This window comes from Apodemus sylvaticus, chromosome 9, assembly GCF_947179515.1.
Source record: "Apodemus sylvaticus chromosome 9, mApoSyl1.1, whole genome shotgun sequence".
In the NCBI taxonomy this organism is placed as follows: Eukaryota; Metazoa; Chordata; class Mammalia; order Rodentia; family Muridae; genus Apodemus; species Apodemus sylvaticus.
This window is the reverse complement of record NC_067480.1, coordinates 90,724,277-90,750,119: the sequence shown is the minus strand read 5'-3', so window position 1 is coordinate 90,750,119 and position 25,843 is coordinate 90,724,277. Positions and strand designations below refer to the sequence as shown.

The 25,843-nt window shown below is 43.4% G+C and overlaps 1 protein-coding gene across 2 annotated transcripts in view; it reads right to left on the bottom strand.

The window, feature by feature from the left end:
- Window positions 1-1,064: 1,064 nt before the first annotated feature.
- LOC127692358 (glutathione S-transferase alpha-5) overlaps window positions 1,065-25,843 on the bottom strand; it is a 65,667-nt gene continuing 40,888 nt past the window's right edge. The window contains exons 2-7 of one of the 2 annotated variants that reach the window (XM_052192620.1): window positions 20,260-20,367; window positions 10,308-10,359; window positions 8,658-8,790; window positions 7,468-7,609; window positions 3,227-3,358; window positions 1,065-1,312 (exon numbers count right to left, since the gene is read on the bottom strand). In XM_052192620.1, the coding sequence (XP_052048580.1) occupies window positions 1,193-1,312; window positions 3,227-3,358; window positions 7,468-7,609; window positions 8,658-8,790; window positions 10,308-10,359; window positions 20,260-20,346 (666 nt within the window). In that variant the 5' untranslated portion in view covers window positions 20,347-20,367 and the 3' untranslated portion in view covers window positions 1,065-1,192. The remainder of the gene's footprint in view (window positions 1,313-3,226; window positions 3,359-7,467; window positions 7,610-8,657; window positions 8,791-10,307; window positions 10,360-20,259; window positions 20,368-25,843) is intronic. The other variant, XR_007979453.1, reaches the window with a different exon arrangement.

Here is a 25,843-nt window from a genome sequence, read left to right as displayed (position 1 = left end):
AGGTATCTGCACAGGTCTTGTGTTGAATAAGGCTTATTATAAATACAAAAGTTGTGAATCTTTTTCTGGGAACTGAATGATCAACGGTTGGGTAGAAACACCATTGAGATTAAATATTATCTATAACAAGAAACTTTTCTCATGTATTTATTTTTTGTCATTGAAGAAAAAAAAGTAACTACCATCTCTCACATTCAGAGTCTAGCAGAGGTATCTCTAGGTATACACCTGGAATTAACTGTTACATTCAATTTTAGGATAAATTCTGTCCTAGAGACCGTTCCATCCCTACCTGTATCTCCTGGTAACGTCTACTGGAAGAATGATCCCTACAGATGTAAAGACCTGAGTGCTGTATCGACAAACCAAGGTGCTTCAGCATTGCTGGCCACCAGGCTAAGAAGGATTCTTTCTCAAAGCCTTCAGAGAGGACCTGGTAGATCTCAGACATAGATGTCAGACATACACCTCCCCCAGAACTGAGGGAGGAAAAAAAAGTTTATATTATTTTAAGATACAAAGTTTGTGGTACAATGTTATAAAAGCCCTAGGAAGGGGACTCACAGAATGTCCAATTTTTGTTATGAATACCTAAGTTTTTATTAATTTTCTTAGAGAAAATCAGAGATTCTGGGGCTGGGTAAATGACTGTCCCTGCCGGGCTCACCATTCCTGCAGCCTCAGGAGGAATGATTGATCTTCATTGAGCTTAGACGCATTGTTTGGATAACTGAATAAGAAAAGCATTGATAAGTTGAAGGAAAACAGTTCCTCACAGTGTTAGAGCGCACACATTTTGAGTATTTGTTCAGAAATGTCTCTTTCCACAAGGAAAGGTTATTTTTGCATAAGACAGAGTTTGACATGAGGATTTCTACCTAACTCTCTTTAACAAGGATAAGACAGTTATTTTGTGATAATTTTTTAATATTCAAGACTCTAAGAAGCTTGTTTTGTTTTATTGAATGTTAAGAAAATATCTGAGGAAGTGATCATGATTGCAATTTTGACTACAACCAAATGGCATCCCAGCCACTCCTCACCAGTCATGTCTAGGTGAATTAACACAGCAGCCTTAGAAAAACATGTTAGCCTCCCCATAAGAAGGATCAACATTTAGTCAAAACACTTCATTGTTGCAAAGCTTTAGAAGGCTGGATTTGTGCATGCTATGTATCCACAGATGCCTGAATTAACTGAAAATCTTCTTTGCTGATTCTACACATTTCGCATCATCAAAAGGCTTCCTCTGGCTGCCAGGCTGAAGAAACTTCTTCACTGTGGGGAGGTTGCTGACTCTGGTTTTCAGGGCCTGCGACAGATAAAGCAGAGCCTCAGAGAGCAGCTGAAGAAAGAGTTATTGTTTGTCCAGCCCTGTGCCCCTCCCAGTCAAATGACCAACCGAGCCCCTCTATCTGCACCATGCTGGAGACAGACACCCAGAGAGAATGAAGATAAGAGAAAGGAAATGGTGCTTTGCCCCAAGGTATCTTAAAGATTCATTTTGTTCGAGTTGTTCCCATCTTCTTCTTTGCATGTGAATCCTGCAGACCCATCACTTCTGTAGACTTTAAGGAAGAACAATTTATTTCTCAGATACATAGACCCAAATAGAGAAAATGCTAGTAGAAAATAGCACAGGAGAACCTGGATCCAGTCCCTGCCAACCTTCACCAAGAAAGAAAAGTGGGAGTAGCAGGGACTGGCAGTGTTGTGTGTACCAGTGGTACAGCACTTGCCCTGGCTATGCAAGGTTTACTCAGGAGCACCACAGGCAAGGAAGGCAAATATAAAGAGCAGGGGGGCTTAGGAAAGGCTTGGTGGGCAAACTGCCTGCTCTTTAGGCATGAGGATGTGAGTTTGGATCCCCAGTCCTACATATAACCTAGGAGAGTAGTCTTTGTTTCTGCCTCAGTGCTGTGGTGTGGAGGGTGGAGAGAGACAGCTCTGAAGTCCATTGGTCAGTCAGCCTAGCTGAATTGATGAGCCCCAGGCTAAGTGACATATTATATCGCAAAAGAATGAATGAATGAACGAATGAATGAATGAGATGGAGAATGATCCAGGAAGACATCTGGCATCTATATGCATAAGCGCAGGTGCACACTCCCATATGAACACACACATACACACACACACACACACATACACATACACACACGGGACTTGTTGAATTGTGGAAATATGTTTGTAAAGGAGGCCCCTATAGAGAGAAATATGTAGCGGTGAATAGTTAATCCACACTGAGTTCTGGCAGATGATCAAGCTTCTAGCCACCAGCCAGAGTTCTCTGGATTCTTGAATGGAAGACACACCATCACCTTAGTTTTGATATATGCCTCAACCAGCTCAAAGGCTGGGCACTTCCAAACCTCCCCTCAGCTAGTACATATTCCCCTCTGGTATTCCTTTGTTAACACTTTCTAAATCTATACTTTATCTTTGCTGCCCCAGACCCAAGCTGGGGAATGGCCCCTGAGGCTGCTTCCCTGACTCATATATTAGCACATCTTTAAGTCTGATCTCTACCTCCCACTATGGCGTGGTCCATCCTGTGTCCCTCTCGTGGCTGAATTTAGAAAGTGTTGACTAAGGAATGCTGGAGGGGAGTATGTGCTAGCAGGGAGGTTTGGAAGGGCCCAACCATTGAGCTAGTCAAGGCATATCAAAATAAAGCTGGTGTGTGTGTGTGTGTGTGTGTGTGTGTGTGTGTGTGTGTGTGTGTCTTTCATTCGTGAATCCAGAGAACTCTGGCAGGTGACTAGAGGTACAATCACCAGCAGGGAGCTCAGTGCAGATTAACTGTTCACCACTACAGAAATACAATGTTTGTTAATGTAGAAGCCTGAGAAAGACCTCTCCAGGTACATTCAGTACGGAAGGACAAGGCTACACCTTTGATAGAGAGAATCCCATGAAATCAGGTTCAAATCCAAGGTGAGATAGGGTGTGGGGAGACAGTGGGATCCTGGGTTCTTTCCATTATACAAGACAGAATTACATGTCCTGAGATAGCATCCACCTCAGATTTCCTCATGGGACAGGATCCTTTTCCTGTCTCAGAACTAGCATCTAACGTCTAATGTTATAGGTATGGCTGAAGGAGAGGGGTAGCTGTGAAGGCAGGATGTAATGGGAAGTTGCATCACTATCATCCAGATGGTCAACAAATTGGTTCCCATGAGGTAAGATAAGAGCTGTCTTTAAAGGGCTTGGCACAGAGTACCTTGAGCAGAGGGAAGTTGTCGATAGCACCTGGGTCCAGCTCTTCCACATGGTAGAGAAGTTCAACCAGGGAAACATCTGCCCTGCTCAGCCTGTTACCAACGAGATAATCTTGTCCATGGCTCTTCAACACCTGAGGAATTTGAGATGTTAGTCAGATCTTGAAGACAGCTGGCATCAGACTGGGGCCCCTTGAGTTCTCCTGAGCCTCTCATATCAAATGTCCCCTGGCTCCCTTGTCAGGGGCATATGGAGCCCCATGCTTGTCTCTAGGCCCTGGCTCCGGATAAAACCAAGAAGCAGATCTCTGTCCATCATTGTGTCATCTGCCCTTCCCTACATCTTAGAGACATGACCAGATCCTAGCCCCAGCTACACTATTTCTTCCTGCCCACTCTAAAGGGGTGAAGCCCTGGCAATTGGGGGTGTCCCCTCAATGTACTCTGTAACCTCCTTGTGGGAAGTGGCTTCACTGTGTGACTGCACCCTTCACACATGTGTAGACCATTTCAATGACTGCCTTCCTCCTCTCTGCTTCCCAGTGTTCACATGTCTACGGCATCTATAGCAAGCCTGAACTGTCATCTCTAAACCTCAGCTCAGGCTCTTTATGTTGTGGGATCCTCAGCACTGCTGAAGCATCAAAGGGTTAACTGCATATATATATCTACAATTAATTTTCAAATGATAACAATAAGTTCTATGATTATCTAGTGGAAACAAGGGCAGGCAAAGGGGAGGAATGGACACATTGAACACACGGGATGTGAATTTTGTCATCAAGCAGACACTTCATGTGTGTTCTTTAATGTACTTTATGTATGTATGTATGCATGTATGTATGTATGTGTGTATGTATGCATGCGTACATGCATTTGTTGAGTCAGATTTTCATGTAGTGCAGACTGGCTTCAAACATACTGTATACTTAACCCTGTCTTGAACTGATCCTTGTCTTCTATATCTTGAGTGCCAGGTACAGGTATGTATCACCATGCCTAGCTCAACTTTTCCAAATAGATAAAAGATTTTAGAAAAAAATATTCTGGTAATAAGTGATATTTGCCAAAATAGTTCATCCAGGTTAAAATCTTAAGAATGAAGAAAAAATTCCATAGCACTACCAATTAAAGATAATGTCATCAAATACATATTACATTAGGTATACATATATAAAAATAAATCACTGCTTGGTAAAAGACAAGCTGTAATGAATGGAGAGCATCTTTCATAGTATATATCCTAATCTGTCAGCATCACAAGGGCCAGGAGTGAGAATCTGAGGAATCACAATTTATGTTCCCTGCTCCCTGGCACAGCTGGAATCATTGCATTATGTGAGGCTTCATGGTACCAGGGGTAAGAAGGCAGGCACTGGGCCAAACTGCCCGGCCTGGGCTTGGAAGGCCACTTCCTTCGGTGACTAGCTGCTTGGCCCTCAACATGTGGGTCCCAGTTTCTTCATACTCGAAACTAGGATGTAGGGCGTAGTAGATGTACTAGTGCCAGAAGAGCTTACAGCAGGGCCTGCAGCAAGAGTAATGTTTGATAAATACTAGTCGCAATAAGAAAAAAAGGTAGGCAGTGCCTTGGGCATATGATAGATGGAGAAGCTGAGGTATGCATAGTTAAGTTACATTATATCTACAGCTGCAATCCAGACCCTCTGTGCTGGGGGTCATCTTTCATTGCTTGTTGCCACTGTTACAGAATAATAAGAAAGAGTCTACTGCTGTGGGCTGAGCCCCCACAGGATACGACGACGTTGGTACTGTGTTAAGTCTACCTACAATGTCTCACCCAATCCTCATATTGCATGAGTAGTTAAAAAAAAAAACCCAATTATCCTCACCATCACTAGGGTTTTTTTGTTTGTTTTTGAGAAAAAAATCTGGCTAGGTACACACACACACACACACACACACACCATATTTTTTTCTTCTTTCCCCCAGAACTGGTGATTTCATCAGATGTTTGTGTGTTTGGGTGTACATATGAGTGTATGTTGTCCATGGAGGCCAGAAGAGGGTGTCAGATCACCTGAGCTGGAGGTACAGACAGATGCGTATCCTTTAACACACTTTGGTATCCTAGAAGAATAGTAAACACTCTTAACTGCTGAGCTATCTCTACACTCTCTGTTATTCCCATTTTAGGGAGGTGAATACCAAGGCCTAATCGGAAGGCAGGGCCAGCAATATCTATTCAATCCCCGAAGCCCACGTAAAGGTGAAAGGAAGAATTCTACTCTACAAAGTTGTCTTCTGATCTCCACACACATGCTGTGGTATGGACATCCACATATACATATCCTGAAAACACACACACATGCACATACATACACACACATGCACACACATGCATGCCCATATGTACACTAAACATACAAACACACATATACACACATACACATATGTACACACATGTACACACAGACATATGCATATACACACATGTACACACACATTTTTACGTACACCATACACACACACACACACACACACACAAAACTTCAAACAATAGAGAAGGCAAAATGGGTTAGAAACAGGCAGTCAGAACCTTTACAGCCCTAGAGACTGAGGTTTCAACCATTTATTTTAGGTGACCTCTACAATTTAAAAAAAAGGCTCTCCAGATAGATAGCTGCTACTGTGTAAACAGCGGCAAGCTGCCAGGACAAACTGGGTGACATTTGAAAGCTCCTCAAGGTCAGGAGGCAGTCCTTGTTACCCATTCGTCTGCATCAGGCACTAGACCCCCACAGGTGGCCCAGATGCTCTCATAGAAGGACCTTAAGAAGCCAGGCCCAGGAGAGGTAGATGCCAGGTGAGTACTCAGTAGCCAAAGCCAAGGCTAGAGCTGGGGCCAACGGGATTGCGACGGAGCTGAAGGAACAGAAGTAGTAGATGCCAGACCTCAGAGGGGCCGAGTGTCTGGTCACGCAGGCTTGTGATGACTGGCGATTTTCAGGAAGAAAACAAACTCAAGGTGAGAAGGTTGGCACTTCCCTAATGCGCCTCGAGCTGCTCCTGCTAGGGCCTTGGGAGGCTGCCTGCTTTAAGATGGCAGCGTAGATCAGAGGGACAGAGCCCGTTAGCAGGCACTGCCTGGGCCATTCTGACTCTGACACGCTCTCATGATCACACATGGCTGTGGCTGGCAGCCCAGACAGATATGACTGTTTTGGCTTCTGCAGTTTCTATTTTTCCTCTATCACCAGGCCTGCACTCAAGGTCCTGCCTGAATCTGATTGGAAGTGGTGGGCAACCCAAGTGCCTGCTGGCGCCCCCTGGTGGAAAAGCAAAGGATAAAAACACCATCTGGCCCTGGATGGAAAAGAGAAGGGAGGGCTCCGGAAAGAGGGAGCTAGCTCCACAGGTCCTCCCAGCAGACTTTAAAGAGCTATGTTGTGAGTCTTCCTGCTGTCCTCCATAGGTAAATGATTTACTGTGACTTAGAAGGTCAGCAAACACAACAGCTCTGACCCTCAAACGGACTTTGATGATGGAGGTAGAAAGGTTCCCACCCCCACCCCCGCCCCCTCAGCCCTCACTCTGAAGGCCTGTTTCCTAGGATACGAACAGGGATGTGTTCCTTATCCTTCCGCCTAGAGGAAAGTCCCCGGGACCATGAGCAGAAAGTGTCGCATGCACACGTGCATGATCTCCCTCCCCCTCTCCCCAGCCACTGTTAGCCACCAAGAAGCGACCCGATCCCCGCCCCCCCCAAGAGCATATAGCGGGGTGTCGGGTCGCTCTCCTAAAAAAATTAAGTACTTACTGTATATAAAATTATAAAGTCTGGTAAAAGAGGGGTGTGTTTACCCTAAGGTACACTACCCCAAAGAGTAATGATGTCTTATTTCTGCTGTTGTGATCTGCCCCCAAAAATCAAGACGCAAAGAACCCCAGCCCACACATGATGCTGTTGGTAAGAAGGACCCTTGAGAGGGGGATAGATTAGCTATAGGTTAAGTGCTCACGAATGGCATCCCTGCTCCCTACAAGGGGGACTCTAGTGACCTCCCATGTGCCACCTGCAGTTGAAGACACAGAAGGCCAAGCATCCATGAACCAAGGAGCAAGTCTGGCCAGACACCCATCTGCAGGGTCTTCTTGTTATACTTCATAGCACGTTTTAACAGACTTGGCATTTTTGTTAGAGCAACTTAAGTTGCTCAGACATCCCGTGAGGACTCTTTGACCCTCTGAATGTGTGGGAGGTCGGTCAGCTTCCACTCACCTTTTCATAGGCAGGGAAGTAACGGTTCCTTGCTTTGTCCTTGATGGAGGCAAGGCTTGCCTCTTTCTCCGCAGAGGTCATGTAGGGGTAATAGAGAATCATTATCTCCAGATCCGCCACGCCTTCTGTGTACATGTCAATGCTGAAAAACAGACAAGCACTCTGCCAAAGCTCTCTCACCAGAGGTTCCATACTTAAAAGATGCAAAAGGCAGTGGGAAAATTGTTTACCTCTGATGGGACTGTGGAGCAAGTAGTAGTAATCTGATTTTTACTTGCAGATTGGCAATCCATTTGGACTTTTAAAAAATATATATACAGAGTCTCTCTATGCAGCTCTGGCTGGGTTATAATTCATTATGTTGACAGACTGGCCTTAAAGTCACAGCACTTTGCCTGCCTTGGTCACTGAGCTCAGGGATTAAAGGCAAACACCACCACGTCTAGCAACATTCCACTTTGAATGACTTGAATGTCTAGAAAGCGGTGTTCTTCTCTGCATTCTCTCTTTGGTTAACGCTTGGCTCATTTTTTTTAACACTATAACTAGCACATCTATGCACGTTTCTGTGCAATTATTCCAAAGCATGTATTTTCATTCCTCTTATGTATTCATCAGTAAAGGAACTGCTAGGTTATTGGTGGCTTGAGGGATGACCTTTGAGAAAAAAAACCACAGTTCCACAGATGACTTTTGTTTGAAGGGAGTGGTTGTGTCATAGAGAGTGGAGATCTGATTAGTTTTGGCAGCTTCAAAAAGCCTTCATTCAGTTCCCACAAAAAGCACCGTGTAACCCAGGTGTAACTCTATGTACCACAAGTAGGCTGACTGTATATAGATTTAGACAGTAACCTAGAGTCATGGTTACAGTTATATGTCTTGTAATGGCCAGAACTAGAAAGTCAGTTTTTTGGATCCTTCTCTTTACTGTCAATCAAAGACTTGGTCTTTGTCCGAAGTTATTGGCTAGAATATCACTTCTAAAGATTAAACAAATGGAAACAGGACTCCAACATCTCCTATTCTACAGAGACACATCTCTAACTGCTCATAACCTTCCCTCATTTCCATGGTACTCCTCCTAACTGATGTCAGTGTATGCACATCCAAGCACACAACTGCGTTGTGTTCATGCCTTGGTTCTGGGTACTCAAGATAGAACCTAAATCGTTCAGAGAAAGTCTACCTACAGGGCTCTCTCCTTCTCGTCCTTCCCATAGAGGCTGTATTTGGAGGCAATGTAGTTGAGAATGGCTTTGGTCTGCACCAGCTTCATCCCGTCGATCTCCACCATGGGCACTTGATCAAACATCAAACTCCCATCTATTGGATGAAGAAAGAAAAAGGAGAGTAAGATGTCTGTGGACACACACACACACACACACACACACATTTTCATGCTATGATCAGAACATTTAAAACAAAGGGTATTTCATGAATGCACTGACATTTTAAAAACAACTTACTGGGCTGGAGAGATGGCTCAGTGATTAAAAGCATTGACTGCTCTTAACCTGAGTTCAATTCCCAGCAACCACATGGTGGCTCACAACCATGTGTAAAGGAATCTGATGCCCTTTTATGGTATGTCTGGAAACACCTACAGCGCACTCATATAAATAAAAATAAAATCTTTTTTAAAAAACAACTTATTGCTTGCTAAAGAGCATTTTTTTGCATCTTCTAAGTTTTAGCCTATTTTATTAATGTTTTTTATTTCATATCCAGAATACTAATTCTTTATCTGTTGCATGGGATGTGATGGAGTGTTTAATTCATGTCCAGGTATATTTTAGGAAAAAGATGAGGGAGGTTCAAATCAATGGCCATCTGGTACCATTCACAAATGAGAGAATCCCAACATCTCTCGCTGTTTATGACATCAAGATACGATCTGCTTCTATGTAAGTTCCTGTATGTTTTTCACTGACACCAAGGGGCAGAATGTCCTGGGTAGGCCCAGGGACCCTCACCCATCGGAGCTGCCCTTCTCCCTTTCTCCCCTTATCCTCTCTCATAGTCTTCCACATAACCAGCATAATCTTTCTGTTAATGCTAGAATGCAGTAAGTATTATAGCGAATCAGTTTGTTAAACCTGTTAGAACTCAAGGTCAGCGATTGACATATTTCCTCCTAACATCTAGTGAGTTGTCTGTGGATGGAGGGCCCTGTGGGAGCCCACGCTAACTGCAGAGCGCATGTGGAAGCAGAGATGGGACACCCCTGGGGCTCTGGGGATGGTTTCCTGGCCGACACAAAGAGCTTTTCAGCTCCTTAAACTGAGAGTTTTTCAGATCTGCTCATAGAGAAAACCCATGACTTAAATTTACTAGTGAACACCACAATTATGTGTAGGGAGCTGATCTGGTGCTGCTATGTATTCAGATGCTAAATACTGGCCCCCAAGATCAGGTCCCCATCCCCCAGGGGACCTTTCTGGCCCCCAAGATCAGGTCCCCATCCCCCAGGAGACCTTCAAGCACACATGATGCTATGTAAACCTTGCCCCACAAATTATCCCTGATTGGTTAATAAAGATACCTACAGCCTGGGCTGGGCAAAAGAGAGGGGCGGAGCAATGGTTCCAGGATTTGGGGGTCTGAGGTAGGGCTTTAAAGCTTCTCATAACACTAAAGGTTGCTGTGTCTTTTATCTGGGAACAATATGGTGTGAAGTGGGGTAGATACCCCCTAATAGATATTTAAAGGCAACGAATGAGGTGGTGTAGCAACCCCCTCTCCCCCTGAGAATAATAAAAACCACACCATTACATAGGCACTGTCTTATGATTAAATGCTTGTAGCTTCCCTCAGGAACAACTTTTAGATCTGTTTCTTACCACTTCTTAACCTGGCCAAGTCATCCCGAGTTTTCAGAAATTTCTCTTCAAACTAGAAAACAGAAAGAATAAACAAGTCTTTACTAATTAAGTTCATTGGGCTCCAGGTCTTTTCACTTAAATGGTTCCTGTCTATAGATAATATGAAAAAGGATGATTTTTTTTTTTAAGTTTGGTATAGAGGCGAGCTAAGCTTGACGGATGGAAATTTACAGCAGATATTTTTAAGAAAGGAGCCTTGGCTACAACTGTTGGGTTACAGACCCTGGAAAGGTGCCTGTGGTACCTGTTTAACCAATCAAAGTGGAGCTGGTCTCCAGATTCCTCCAGCATCCCTTGGTCCTTAGCTGTTACAGGGTGTGGCAGCATAAGCCACACCCTGCCCTGGCCTTTCCAGCCCAGGGGCTGGGCTTTCCCTTCTCCAGGGGCCTCCCTCTCCCTCCTGTCCTCTCTCCCTCCCCCTGCACTACCCCTCCCTGCCCTTCCATCCCTCCGTGCGTCCCTCCCTCCCTCCCTCCCTGGGCACAGGCTTTCTCTTTCTTCTCTCCCACCTCAGTTTCCCTATCTGCATAGCAATTTCCTGGGCCTTGGGCCTTGGGACTGGTGAACCCACCTGAGAGCTGTCCCGCAAATAACCTGCTCTTTTTAATTTTAATTTGGTTTGAATTGGCTTATTCTATGGACAGAGTTGAGCCCTTAGTCCATGTGGGAACTGAGGACCTCTCCTTTCTCCTTATCTTTCTCTCTGACTGATGTGATCAACTTTTGACCATGTGAGTAATCCTTTCCCAGCAGCCTAAGAAGCACCAGGTACTTGTGGGTCTAAGACCCCCAGGATCCCTTGCCAAGATGGAATGCGCCAGGGAAAGCCCATTCTGGAACAAAGAGGGTCTTTGTTCAGAAGCCTTAGTATCCAGAGACATCTAACCCAGGGCAAACCCTGTCCCCAGGTGCAGAATCCAGGGAGGACACCATGTTCGAAGTCCTCGGGTTTTTCCTCCACAGTGGTTTCTGAAACCAAGCTGCTGATCTAACCCTCCTGAGGTCTGCACTTAGCATTTGTCTGTAAATTCAATTTCAAATTCTAGAGCCTACTTTATGTCTGCCACACAGTCCTGGCTCTTGCAGCCTGTCCACATGGACTTTGCCATTGGCTTTCTGGGGCCTGTGCTAAGCTAAGCATGCCCCTGCTCTCTCTCCATCAAGGATTCAGGTTTTGTACAACAGCTTGGCTTTACTCAAAGGCCAGCAATTGGCATACCTGATTTCCAAATTCCCACCACCATGGACAAAAGATTTACAAATATCTTATGTCTGAATTTGCTCTGCTATACACTCTCAAATTTTCTTATCTCTGAGGTTCCAATTCCCACACTTAAAATATCTTATCTCCTGATTTCTTTGCACTCTGCTCTCAAAAACAAAACATCTTAAAATTATGCTGTAAATTCTTATCTAAGGATTTGTAAGTTACTCATTAGGTATGATTTAAAATGTATATGATCTGCAACAAAATTTGGCTTTAAACTTATAGCAAAAGGCTTATAATTAAAAATGTATACATGGTTTTGTATACCTGGGTGTAAACATGGGTGTTTGTATATGTGCTTCAACTCTTGTTTAGGGTATATGTGCATGTAACGTGAATATAGCTCATTATAAAAGATAGATGGGGGGGGGGGTCTGGAGAGATGGCTCAGTGGTTAAAAGCACTGACTGTTCTTCCAAAAGTCCTGAGTTCAAATCCCAGCAGCCAAATGGTGGCTCACAACCATCTGTAATGAGATCTGGCGCCCTCTCCTGGAGTGCCTGAAGACAGCTACAGTGTACTTACATATAATAAATAAATAAATCTTTAAAAAAAAAAAAGACAAAAAAGATAGATAGATAGATAGGTAGGTAGGTAGATAGATAGATAGATAGATAGATAGATAGATGATAGATTGATAGATAGATAGATTAGGAAAACAAATGTTTTAAATAGCAACCGTGTCATCCTCATGGTTGACAACCTGCCATGTGACTTTGATGATCATACTGCATAAAACTACAATCATAAAACTTCTTTGTCATAATGAGCTGTTTATTATTTTATCTCCTTTTAGACTAAGAAAGCACAAGTCTCAAATATTTTAAATTGGTATGGACTTTGTGTAGTGATTATGATAGAAATTTAAGATTATATTTGCTGCAACACACTGTATATATGATTCAACTCCAATTTAAAATAGTCCCTATGAAATTTCATGTCTTTGCTAATGATGCTATACCAACTTCTAGAAGCTTTAGATAAGTAGCAATATATGTTTAATGAATAAGATATATTAAATAACATCTATAAACTCCTAATGTCTAATGATATTCATAGTCATATTTATCTAGCTTCTCTGTCCTTTAAGCCTTAGCTGCTCAGATACTGTAATTACACATTTATTTTCCAGCCAAGCATGATGGCACAAGCCTTTAATCCCAGCACTTAGGAGACAGAGGCAGGCTGAACTCTGAGTTCAAAGCCAGCCCAGTCTACAGATTAGTTCCAGGACAGCCAGGGCCGTTATACAGAGAAACCTTGTCTTTTAAAAACAAACCAATAAAAAGGCTTATTTTGATACTAAAAGGGCTTCAATTCAAAATTATAATTTTAAAGCTAAAACCTAACAGGACAAAACCTAAATTCCTAGTCTTATAAAAGCAACTAAATTATTGTAAATGGTTAATGATAATTAAGAAATGCAAGTTAGTAGCCAGTCACCTTATAAATGATAAAATCCTTTAATATATTGAGATCTGTATTTGTAATCACGGTAAGTACTAATGTAATTAACTATAGGAATAAACCTTATTTAGCCTCCTGTATTTGTATATTTTCAAGGTTAAGACTAGTATCAGTAACTAGATACAAGAGAAGCTTGTCTAGTCAAATGTACTTTAGACAGCTAGATGGCCCTCAAACACTTCAGAGACCTGTAGAATATGACATTTAAATGTATACTAAAAAACCTCTTTGGGATAGACATGCCAGCTTCTGACAGCACCCCTGGTCTCCAAAAAGATGGGGACAGGAGAACCTATACCTAAAGCTTGCTTCAAATTCAGCTGGACCCTGGGCAGTAGACTGCCCTTTGCCTTGACTATTGACAGCACATTGTCCAAACTATGGACAGGCAGGACACTGGGAAATTGACTGACTCGCTTTACCCAGACAAAGGTAGGAAGGTCCTTTAAAATTCCTGCTTCACAGGAATGTCTGCATTTCTGTCACCTCTCCTAGAACCATTCCTATGTCGTTGGCTAAGTCATGAGCTACAGGAATACCAGAGGCAAGAAAACGCTGACGTTTTTTTCTGGCTATGTGTTTATAATATTTTAACTTGTTCCCTGATGGGGTCAGAAGGAACATCATGTGTCTGCAGAATGGGATATGAGAGGAGCCTGTGCCTAACATCCTGCCAATAGGCTTCTGCTGTGCTTAACAATACTCATGTTTTCAGGAGCCCCGCTGTGAGTGAAGCACTTCCTGTTTGCTACACTACTTTACTTTTGCAATGGGGGCACAATTATATCAAACTCCCAATTTAAGAAGGAAATAATGTCTTTACATTATTTTTTATTATTAAAATTTTTGAGTTCTGACATGACTTTGTAAGTTGGGCATGGCCTTCTAAATATATCAGGTTCTTTGTATTGGCCATGTGTCTTAGTTAGGGTTTCTATTCCTGCACAAACATCATGACCAAGAAGAAAGTTGGGGAGGAAAGGGTTTATTGAGCTTACACTTCCACATTGCAGTTCATCACTAAAGGAAGTCAGGACTGGAACTCAAGCAGGTCAGGAAGCAGGAGCTGATGCAGAGGCCATGGAGGGATGTTTCTTACTGGCTTGCTTCCCCTGGCTTGCTCAGCCTGCTCTCTTATAGAACCCAAGAGCACCAGCCCAAAGGTGGTACCACCCACAAGGGGCCCTCCCCACTTGATCACTAATTGATAAAATGCCCCACAACTGGATCTCATGGAGGCACTTCCCCAAATGAAACTCCTTTCTCTGTGATAACTCCAGCCTGTGTCAATTTGACACACGAAACTAGCCAGTACACCATGCTACTGAGTCTTCTTGTGTCTTAGTACCCTAATCCATAGCATGCATTTACTTACAATATCTGGTTTGGGTTGATCTCAAGCCTAAATCACTAAAGCATGCAAAACACCTATAAAATCACTAGTTTCATATTATATACTCAGTAAACATAAGACACCATTAGGCTTTTAAAAGATGATAATACATATTATTAACTCAGAGGGAAAAGTGATCATTTATTTTGGATCTAGATTTGAGTGGCCGTGGCCTGAGAATGTGGATTTGGATTTCACCAAGTTCAATTGTTCCAACGTGGAAGCTGTTTCATGAAATTTTGATGGTAACCAAACAAAGGAGTCACAAGTCAAGGCATTTTTTTTTTTAAATACAGATGCTGAAAACATGACAGAGGTGGGTTACAGTCAAGGGGAGGGATCTTAACTGTAGGATTCAGATGCTATGGGATAAGATTTTCAGCCTTTGGTGTAGATTCACCTTTTGTTAAGTCAATACATTCCAAACTCTTCATCTGTTTATGGGATTTTAGGTCTGACACAGAGGTGGTCAAAGAATTCCCTCTTAGGGCACTCAAGGTTATCAAAGATAGAGAGTAATTAGCCCCTGGGTCTGTGACAGCCAAACTCTCCTTAGGATTAATCAGCCCTTGCAGACTCACCTTTTATTCAGGAATTCTTGTTCCCAGGTACCTTTTGATATCACCCCTTTTGTTTTTAAATATAGCACAAATTATTCTCATATTGATGAAAAATGTACTTTGTCCTAGAACCATATCCAATCATTTCAGTGTTTTCCTGAAATAAATCATTGTGCTTGTGATGCCTGCTGGGAGCAGAGCCTTGCATGCACTACAACTACAGTAGCCATGCATACGTCATAGAAGAGGACAGGCAGATTGTATATAATAATACAAGTTGTTTTGTAGGCAGAGCCCAAGGAAAGCCCATGGAAACAGTCATCAAGACATGCGACTCTTGAGGTTGACATGTTTGGTTGCACTTGGGGCCTTGTCTCTTGTTAGCTGTGACTCAGTAACTTAACATGGGGAAGACTTCATTCCCTCATTTGCAAAGTTAGAGGAAGTGAGTTCTTTTTTAAGAGAACACTGGAATGTTTTCAAGGCACTCAGTACCTCACTTGCCCCACAGAAAGCAAATACCATTACATAATACAGTGGAGTTACTTTCAGTGACTATGTGACTTTCATGGAGTTCTTGGTTGTAAAAACTCAGGACTTTGGGATTATTTAGCATGTGCTGAGGATCAGTTTCTTGTGGCACTGTATGATCACATAATATGACATGCCAGGGACGATAAGATGATATGGTAACACTTTGCCAAACATCCATCCCAGGAAAACCACAAGGGATGGAAAGTGGTCATCACAGGAGGGTGGTCAAGTTGAGATGGGGCTGGGAGTGTGATGCTGATGGTGAGGAGGAGGATGGACAGGGAGATACTGATCATCCTTTGGATACAGGAGTTCTGAGCCAGAAGTTCCAGGCCTTGTTCTCAGCAGGCTCTTCAGTCATGCTGAGAGGCAGGAGAGGGAGCTGGCAACACTGCTCCTGCTCTGTCTGTCCTGACCTTCCTCTGCCCAGAGACTTGAAAGTCTTGAAACACAAGGCTGTCATCTGGTTACTCAGGAGACCAGGTATGAAGAGAGACCATTTGTATGAAGAAAATAATCTGTGATGGCTCAACACATTTTTTTTCTTGTTTCTTCATTGCATTTGATATAGGATCAGGCCACACAATGGGTACATCCACAGAGCGGTTGTGAATGGGTTCCCCAGGCTTTGGGAAACTCCTTGCTATGAAGCTGAGGGGTAGTAGCAGCTCAGGTGAAAGACAAGACCTCTAGCATTCTTACCACTACCTCCCAGGGACAAGACCTCGTGGCAGTTTTCTCAAGTTCTTTTCTCAGAAAATTGGTCACCTGTTGTGGGATCCTTCTGCCTGGAGAAAAAAGCCATGCTCAGCTGAATGACAAAGATCCCACTAGATTACTGTGCAAAAACTTTGAAAGAAATGCCTGTTAATCCCTGTCAAAACTTGATTCCCTCTCTGGTACTGTGAATGAAAAATTCCTAAAAAGAAGCGGTGTCTCACTGTGAACCAAAAACCTCTGGAGGGAGTCTGCCTGTAGACACCATTGGAATGTCAGTACTCTGGAGAGATTGGGATTTACAGGTTCAGAGTCTAATTCCTTTATCTTGGGCTAGCTTTAGCCTTGTAGAACAATCATTCCTAGTACTGCCTAGTATCTGAAATAACATTTCATGAGAATAAAATGAAGCCTTTTAGAAACTTTTGACACAACATCTTGTGATAATAAATGCCTAATAAATATTTAAAATAAAAAATATTTTAAACTTGGCTTGATTTATTACCTTCTTTGTTCTGTAAAACTATAAAAACCTTCTGAAACTGCTTTCATGTTGGAACATGGGTTTGGGGTATAACATACATCTGGGCCATGTTTACTCCCAATGTATAGTTAGATAGAATAAGCTATCTCTTATTCCTTTTAAGATGAGAGCTATGGTTATTACAGTGACAATATGATGTCCAAGGGCAAGCATTCTGTCAATATGTATGACCCTACATCTCCAGGACCCAGAAAAAAAAATCCTGACTTCTCTAATAGGAATGACCAAGTTTCATGCTTAATAGAAGGTTGGTATTATTCCAACCTCATCTGGTATATTTGTTTTCAGTGTAATTATATTCATTTCCTAAGAATGTATGCTTTAATCCTTTTACTGTTGACGTGTTAGGTGTGCATGAAAGTAAACAGAAACCTGTGAGGTTCCTCTTTGTACCCCTCACGTTCAACAGTTGTCAGCTCAAGGCAACAGGCTCTCCTCTGTAAGCCTGTCCTCACCTCTTCTCTCATCCCTTGAAGGAACTCTCAGTTCCCAGGCACACTCACACCCTCTATACCAATGTAGCGTCAACCACACACCGCGCAACCACTCACTGTGCGAATAGCTTAATTGTAAAGACATTCCTGCATAGGGAATGTGTAGATTAAAACGAGGCGGAAGGAGAGGAACCACAGTGGGACATTTAGGAGCACTGGCAGGAAATTCCTTTAAAGCTGAAAACGTGGGTCTCAACATGCGAGCATCTCTCATTTGCAGAGAGGATTATCATGCTCCATTTTCTGCTTTCAGGAATGTCAATCAAGCTCTTGACAGAGTGACATCTCCTCAGATGAGCCTCAGGCAAACTCCGCAGTTGTCCCAGGAGCCCACAGTCCCCATAGGAGACACCAGTTGGTCCAGGTTGTCACCCCAGAGCTTCCCAGTGCAACAGGAGATGGAGGACGCGTGTGACCCTGACCATCCAGACCACGATCAAGCCCAGGATAAAGGTGTGTGTGTGTTTGTATGTGTGTGTGTGTGTGTGTGTGTGTGTATGTTCAACAATGGCAGAAATATATGAGAAATAGACAGTATTTAGAAATATTTTATTTAGCTCCACATGTGTGCTCTTTCTTACTGCTCCAACAAAAGCAAAAAAATGTTTTAAAAATGAAATGTGTGAAGTTAAACTTTTACATTAAAGGTTAACTTATTTATTATTGAGGCTTTTTGTTTTGTTTTCTGTTTTGTGTTTTGTTTTGTTAATTTAGTGCTCCCTGACTACAGAGCATTTATGATAACCCTACTGTTGTACACATGGAAGTCAGTCAGCCTCTGGTGCTGTGGTGAATTCCTGAGATCATCAACACAGAAAGGGAGAGGTTTTCTCTGCTCAGGATTTCATAGGCTTCAGTCCTCCTCAGTTACCTTCACTGCTTGTGGGCCTGGCTGGAACACTCAGGTAAGAAGCGCCCACTGGAGCCAACTGTCCACAGAGCTGCTGCAGCAACAGGGAGAAAGCAGCTGGAGCCCATGTTTGTCTTTTGAGAGCAGACATCCTAACTTCCTCCAGTCAGGCCTCACTCCTTAAAGGTCCCACTGCTGCCCAGTACAGACACAGGCTGGGGACTGAATGCCTTACCTTTGGAAGGTAGTCCTGACCCACAAGCTCAAACAGTAACTAATGCCTTGACCTTCCATTTCCCTCAATCTTCAGACATTGATTCACAATCTCCAGTCCAAGCACTGTGTCAGGTAAGTGCTTTATGCATTTATAGTTTTTATATTTACATATGTAAATATTTATCATAATGTTCTATTTCATACAGTATTTCATTTTGTAACATTCTTCTGTACAGGTTTGTGGCCTAGAAGTATTATGTTACCCCATTTTGCCTCAGTGCATGTTAAACTATAGATCTATTTCCCTCTAAGTGCAGGATCGAACTGCCAAATAATGTATCTCATCATCAAGGAGTGTTCAACTCTTTAACCTCTTTTTGGGGGATGGGGTTAGTTATTTATTGCCTTGATTTATTTATTAATCTTTTGATTGTTTTAAGCCAATATATAAAATGGCTTATTACACATTAAAACACAGATACAAGCATGTGTGCGGGAGCATGTGTATCTGTGTGTATGAGTCTGTGAGTATCTATGTGTGTGTATGTGCATGTGTGTGAATGTACATGTGTGTGTGCACACAAGTGTGTCTGTGTGTATCTGTGTGTGTGTGCCTGTTTGTGTGACTGTGTGTATCTGTGTGTGTCTGTGTGTGTGTGCTTGTGTGTGTGTCTGTTTTTGTGTGCCTGCATGTGTCTGTGTATGTGCGTCTGTGTGTCTTTGTGTGTGCCTGTGTGTGTGTCTCTGTGTGAGTCTGCGTGTGTGTCTGAGTGTGTATGCTTGTGTGCCTGTGTGTATCTGTGTGTGTGTATTTGTGCGTGTGCAGGTCTGTCTGTGTGTTTGTGTGAGTGCACGTGTGTGTTTGTTCCCGTTCATCTCCATTACCCACTGCTTTGGCCTCACCTCCTCTGCCACTATTTCAACCTTAAATAGTTCATATTGTTTCTCTTGAGCATAGGAACTGGGCTGGAAAAGTAGCTTATTAGAAAAATGCTAGCCACTCATACATGGTGACCTGAGTTTGACCCCTAGATCCCATGTGAAAGAGCTGAGTATGATCGTAGATGCCTGGAATCACAGAGCAGGAAAAGAGGGGATCTGTGCACAGCTGAGGCTCCCTGGCCACGGTCGGTGAGCTCCAGGCCAGAGGAAGCACCTGTCCTTACATATACATACACATGTACATGCACGTGCACATACACACACACACACACACACACACACACACACACACACATATATAAAGGTGGCTGGTATGGCTGAGGCTTAAGAAGTCACAATTGAGTTTGACTTCTGATCTCCACACACATACCCTCCTCTGTATACATATGTACATATACATCTACACTCACAGATAAGCATACATGGAAAATGCAAATAAAATACAGCCTATGCTAAAACAGCTACAATATATAATCATATGAAAACTCAGGCAACAACACCAAATAGACAGTGTTCATTTTTCTATTCTTTTTCTCAAATGGCATGTTGGCTTTTTGTCTTTTTCATCTAAATAGAGTGTATAAATTTTGATAAATTACACGTTTTGTTGTTTTGAAGATTTATTCTCTGCATGTGTGTGCATTTGTGTGTGTGTGTGTGTGTGTGTGTGGTGTGAATTGAAGTCAGTTCCTCTGGAACTGCAGCGAGTGCTCTTAACTGCTGAGCCATCTCTCTAGCCCATAATTTAATGTTAATGCTTGGTGGTGAAAACAAGTAGTAATCTCTTAGGACAAATCTGTGCGTCACTTCAGAGTTGGCAGTTTTGATCTTAGGTCACTCGGTAAGACACTTTGTCAGTTCTTATGAGGAAAGCGTTTGACACGAGCAATTTCAGGTTCCATGAAAATGACTCCCGCAGAACTTACCTCCACTCCAGCTGCAGCCAAGAGCCACCGGACGGGCTCCATTCTCCCCCTGCCATCGAAGTAGTGAAGGACCGGCTTCCTGGACATGGCAGCACTCGCTTGGGTTTTCTACAGGGATGAAGCACACCAGGATGCTCTTAGAAGTCTGTCCTACGCGGGCGTCTGGGCAGCGGCGGATTACTGAGGAAGCACCTGCCTTCTTTATGGTAGGGCTGGAGACATTTCAGGACCACGGTCCTCGGTCCAGATCCGGACATATCAGGAGCTGCCCTCAGATTGCACCAGACCAGTCTACTGTCTCCATTGGTTAATATGTGACTTAAAAACAACAAAACAAAACTAGGGTCATAGTTCAGGGTAGAGGATGATAACGAGTGGGACATCATAGGAAAACAAAGTACCAGCAGACTACAGTTTATTGTAGATCTCCAGTGGTGCCACCCATCCACCCCACTCTCTTTCTCTCTCTTCCTTTCCCTCATCTCATGTCCCTCCTCCCCACATGTACAGAGCCATATTGGGGCAGTCATGCACATGGTCAGAGTTTGATGTTGGTCAAGGACAATCCCTGGCTTCTGGCAGGAATCTGCCTTTAGGACATAATAGGGAAGTAGGTTAAAGCAGGAATTTTTATCCTAGGGTGGAGAAGCTCAGTGAAGGTCAAGTTCATTGTTCCTCCACGTCTAGGAATTCCTGAATTAAGCAGGTAACCCACCCAGCTGCTGGAGCAGTCAAGACGAGGACCTCCAAGAGAAGCTAGACAACTTCCACTGGAACTCAGCCGGAGTCTGAGGGGAAGGGTTTGCCCAAACTGTTAAAAGGTCTGGCACCATTAAAGTTTCCGGCCTCGATCAGTGAAACATTGTCCTGGCCATTTTTCTTTTCGCCCCTTCCCTATTCATCCCTCAGCTTCTGTTCCAGAAACCTACTTCGTAATAGCTGCAGGCAGCTATGGAACCCAACACCCACACCCCTTGGTGATGGTCTAACTCAGGGCTTTTCACAGGTAAGGTAAGCCCATTATCCCTGAGCTATATCCCCAGCCCAGATCTCTGCTAACACACTGCCTTTAATGCTCACATAGCCACATGACCTGCCTATTTCTCTGTATTTCAGTTAAGGAAACGGGACATCAGTTTAAAGCAGTGAACACAAGCACACTGAAGTCAGTGATGGACAAGAAGAGTCACAGGGAGGAACAAAGACAAGAAGGCTCCGTAGCCTCATAAACCCATCAGCGTCAACCCCAGAGGACGTGGCTAACCCAGCAATGGCACAGCAGCAGGCACTGTTCAGCTTTGGCTGTAAAGCTGCGCTTGCTCAAAAGCACAGATCAGACTCTTGTGGACTCCGTGCTTCTACATATCAATGTGAAATCAAGGAAAAGAAGTATTGCTGAGTTCCTCTTACAGAACATAAGAGCAACCTCAGGAAAGCCCATTTCCCCGAATTCCTGTGGCTAGACAAAAGACAGCATTCCCCAGGAACTTGGGGAGCCTGAAGCAGGTTCCCCCCACCAAAAGGAGCCATTTCCCTTATCACTGGCACAAAGTTATCTGTGGTTCCTAATAGCATTACAAAAACCATGCTTGCTTCCCTCAGTACTACAAGTACCTGCTACACATTGCAACGTGCATGTTAGCAGCCTCCTTCTCACCTCCTACCCTAAACTTTCCAGGCACATGGGCTTCCCAACCACCAGCCACTTATTCTCGCTATAACCCTGCAGTTTTGGCTATGTTCCCTCTTTTGCCCACACTCTCTTTATCTTCCTCTCTCTGTCTGCCTCCTCCAGCCCCTCATGCTCTCCAATGAGAGCTCACCCTCCCCAGCCCCGCCCACCCCCTGCCCTCTCTTCTCTGCTCCTGTTTCTTTTATAGCCAGGTCCTCTCTGGTGGCCATGTTCAGGCTATGATGTTCTCTCTGCTATGGGCTTTGTCTGATGTCCTCTCTCATATCTAAGATAAAGACCAGTCCCTTAAGCACATCATAGAGTGGTCATATCATTAGTTTATCTGGTTATTAATAAAACCAAAGGCGGCATAAATGGACCCAATTCCAACCAGTTGGGCCACTCCTAACTAAACAAGGCTCCTGGGTAGAACTCTCCCACGGAGTGGAGTATTTTCTTCTCCTGGCTTTTGCCCCACATCATAATCAACTCCCTGCTCAGCCCCCCCTCCCCAACTCCCCCCCCCCAGCTTACTCTGTTTCTACAAAAGTCACAGTTGAAACAAGCCAGTTCTCTTGCCCTACTGGGATCTCATCACATGGGAAGGGATGCCTCTTCTTTGTGATTTGGAGATGTGGAGTTTCCTTTGGACCCGACACCAAGCTAAGAGTTTTTTCCATGTCTGCCACACTGGGCATTCTCATCACTCTATTGTCATTTTCTCCTAATAAATAAGTCACCTAATGGGACCCTTAAAAATTATATTCAGTGTAGAGCTGTAGAGATGGGTTTCTAGAGAACTCTATGCAAAATAAACTGCTGTCCTACCATTCACTCTTCTACTCAAAACCAAGTCCGGGCTTTATTAACTACTGTATGATGGTTTGTATATGGTTGGCCCAGGGAGTGGCACTATTTGGAGGTGTGGCCTTGTTGGAGTAGGTGTGGCCTTGTTGAAGGAAGTGTGTCAATGGGCTTTAAGACACTCATCCTAGCTGCTAGGAAGCCAGTCTTCTCCTGTTTGCCTTTGGAACAAGACATAGAACTCTCAGCTCCTCCTACACCATGCCTATCTGGACACTGTCATGCTCCCTGCCTTGATGATGATGGACTGAACTTCTGAACCTGTAAGCCAGCCCTAATTAAATAATGTCCTCATAAGAGTTGCTTTGGTCATGGTCTCTGTTCACAGCAATAAAACCCTAACCAAGACATTTGTACTAATTTCTTTTTTTTTTAAATACAAGTGGAAATCTCTTGGTAGGTTATGAAATACAATTTTTTGATGAACTAGAAAAAGAATGGGATGCACCAGAGTGCAGAAAGTGTTAAGTAGATGGATGTGCTTTTTGTTTCAGTGTGTGTATGCTGTACGTATGGTTATATGCATGTCTGTATACTCACCTGGTCACTGTGAATAAATAAGAGGTCTTGACTGAGTTCAGTAAGGAAATTTGACAGCTTCCCATCTCAGGGTGCTTGGAGAGGACACAGCAAAGAAATGGAGAATAAAAAGCAATAGCTTCTGGGATAGATGGGATCAGTGAGGTCATGGGTGGAAATGAAACACCCAGGAATCACTGGGAACAGAGGCTCCAGTGCTGGACTTGGGGGGGAAACACACTTTCCCCCTAAAGTCCCAAAGAGCTGTTATAGAACAGAATATATCCTCTTGAAGAGTATTTAACGTTGTGCAGTTGGATGCACTATCCTTGTTTTCACCACTAGATGTATTTTTTTCAGGTATATGCACTTGGATTTAAGATAGCAAACTACTTTAAATAGCTTCCCTTAAATGCAGAGCTTCTAAGCTCCAGACTTTGTTATAAAATTTGTTGTAAATATAATCACTCCATTATCTTTACAACTGTAGAACGTGAGTATTGCATGTTCTTATTAGCTGGAATGATTCAGAAGAAGGAAGAGAGAGTAAAGTCCACATGGCTGCAGATGATTGTTGGGAACACTGGGCCAACTGGTTCAGATCTGCTCACTAATCCTCTTAGCATCAAGAGAGGATCAGGTTACATGTGGAATTTCATCATAACGCCCTTCACTCAGACATTTCGCCAGTCTCCAAACAAGAGCCTTCCAGTTCTCTACCAGGACAAAGGGTATAACACAGCCTCAGAGTCAACAGAGGGTGAGAACCAGAGAGACAATGATTTCATGGCGTCTTCTATGTTCCTCAGCCACAGCCAGGTCTGAGAGTAGCTGAGTCAGTAACTACCCTGGGGACAGTCGTTGGTGCCCCACCACAGAGGGTTTCATGAAGATCACACTCCTTCATGAAACAACACACTCCTGTTCTCAAATATTGGACTCTTCACTTTTTCCTGGTTACAGGTCAGGGCTTCTCCACTCCACCCTAGAGCCCCCCACCCCACCCCACTTCCCGAGCTCCATGCTGCTCTCCTCAGCACCTACTGCCATTTTCCCAGAGTCCTTCAGCCAAGTCAGTGCTGGAAGAGGGACTAGAAGGAGCATCTAATTCACGAGTGCCTTTCTGTTTGCAGAGTTTTGGAAACTACAGCGAAAGAAAAGACTGATAAAGGTTTTCAGTGCTTTACTTTGAAAACTTTAGGAACTCAGTGTGAGGAGAAGTAATATAGTTCTATCTGTCCCTTTAAAAGTGCTTCTAGATGTGTGGTACATAAATATAATCCAAGCACTTGGAGGCTAAGGTGGGAGGATAAGAATTTGAGCTATATATTAATCAAATGTCTCAAAAGAACAAATCAAAATACAAGCAAACTAAAAGAACATGAAAAAATGTTTGAAAAAAATGGGCTTCTTTTAAAATGAACAAATCTTCACTGCGTTCTGTAGTAAATTAAAGGAATTGCATCTCTGGTGAATCCTAACATCTGGTTAAGGGTGTCACACCTTCAGAGCTAGAAGGAAGTCTTGCAGATTAAATCCTTCCAGCTTTAGAGATGTGTGAACTCAATAGATTTCTAAATCTGAGTCTCACTTTCTCTTCTGACTATAGAGACAAATCACACCTCCCTCCTGAAGCTAATGAGCAACACAATACATTAATACACATAAGATTCATAATAGAGACATCACACAAACATGTTCACCATTGTCTCCAGTCCCTGGGGACTAGAGTTTGTCTGAACACATCAGCCATCATATCTGAAGTAACTGAGATGGACCAGAGAACAATGATTGTCTGATTTGGCCCTTTTTTCTATAAGAGTTTAAAGATATCCATATGCCTTGTGAACACCCGGCAGAGCAGAATGTGTTCAACAGTAACCTCACATGTGTGTTTTAGAAACCTCAATCCATGAATCCTGATTCAGATGACCAGCAAGTAAGAACCATACGTGAGCGATGAGACTGGAGACCCGATCTGTTTTGCATTGGGATTGGGTAACTACTTGCCAGATACAGTAGATTTTAGAAGTCTGGCATGTCTCCCTTCCTCCCTTCACATCAGGACCGCAGCTCACCCAAGCATTACTTGCATAGCCTCCTGCCAGCCTGCTCCTCTATAATGTCTGTTCAATAGCCTTCTCCACAGACTTATTTCCTATGAATTGTTAGACCTGGTTACTTTGACATCTGGACTTTCAGAAAACTTCAGTCTTTCTTTTATAACAGGTCACTTTTCCCCAGCGCTAACATTTGTTCCACGTCACTGTTGACGTCCACATTCTAATGACCTCTATTCTAGTTACCTGCCAAATGCTCTGGAGTTTGTCCCTCACATCCATAGTTCTGAGAACTCAGGTCCTTGAGGGCTCCTCAGCCAGAGCTTCTGCTGCTTCCCCACTGGTGAGTTTGGGGAGACCTATTGGGATGCCATAGTCTGAGGGTATTTTACAGCCTTGGATGGTAAAGGCCAGGAATTCCTCTCAACATCCTAAAATGGAGAGCATAGCCCTTCATGGAAAGGGTAAG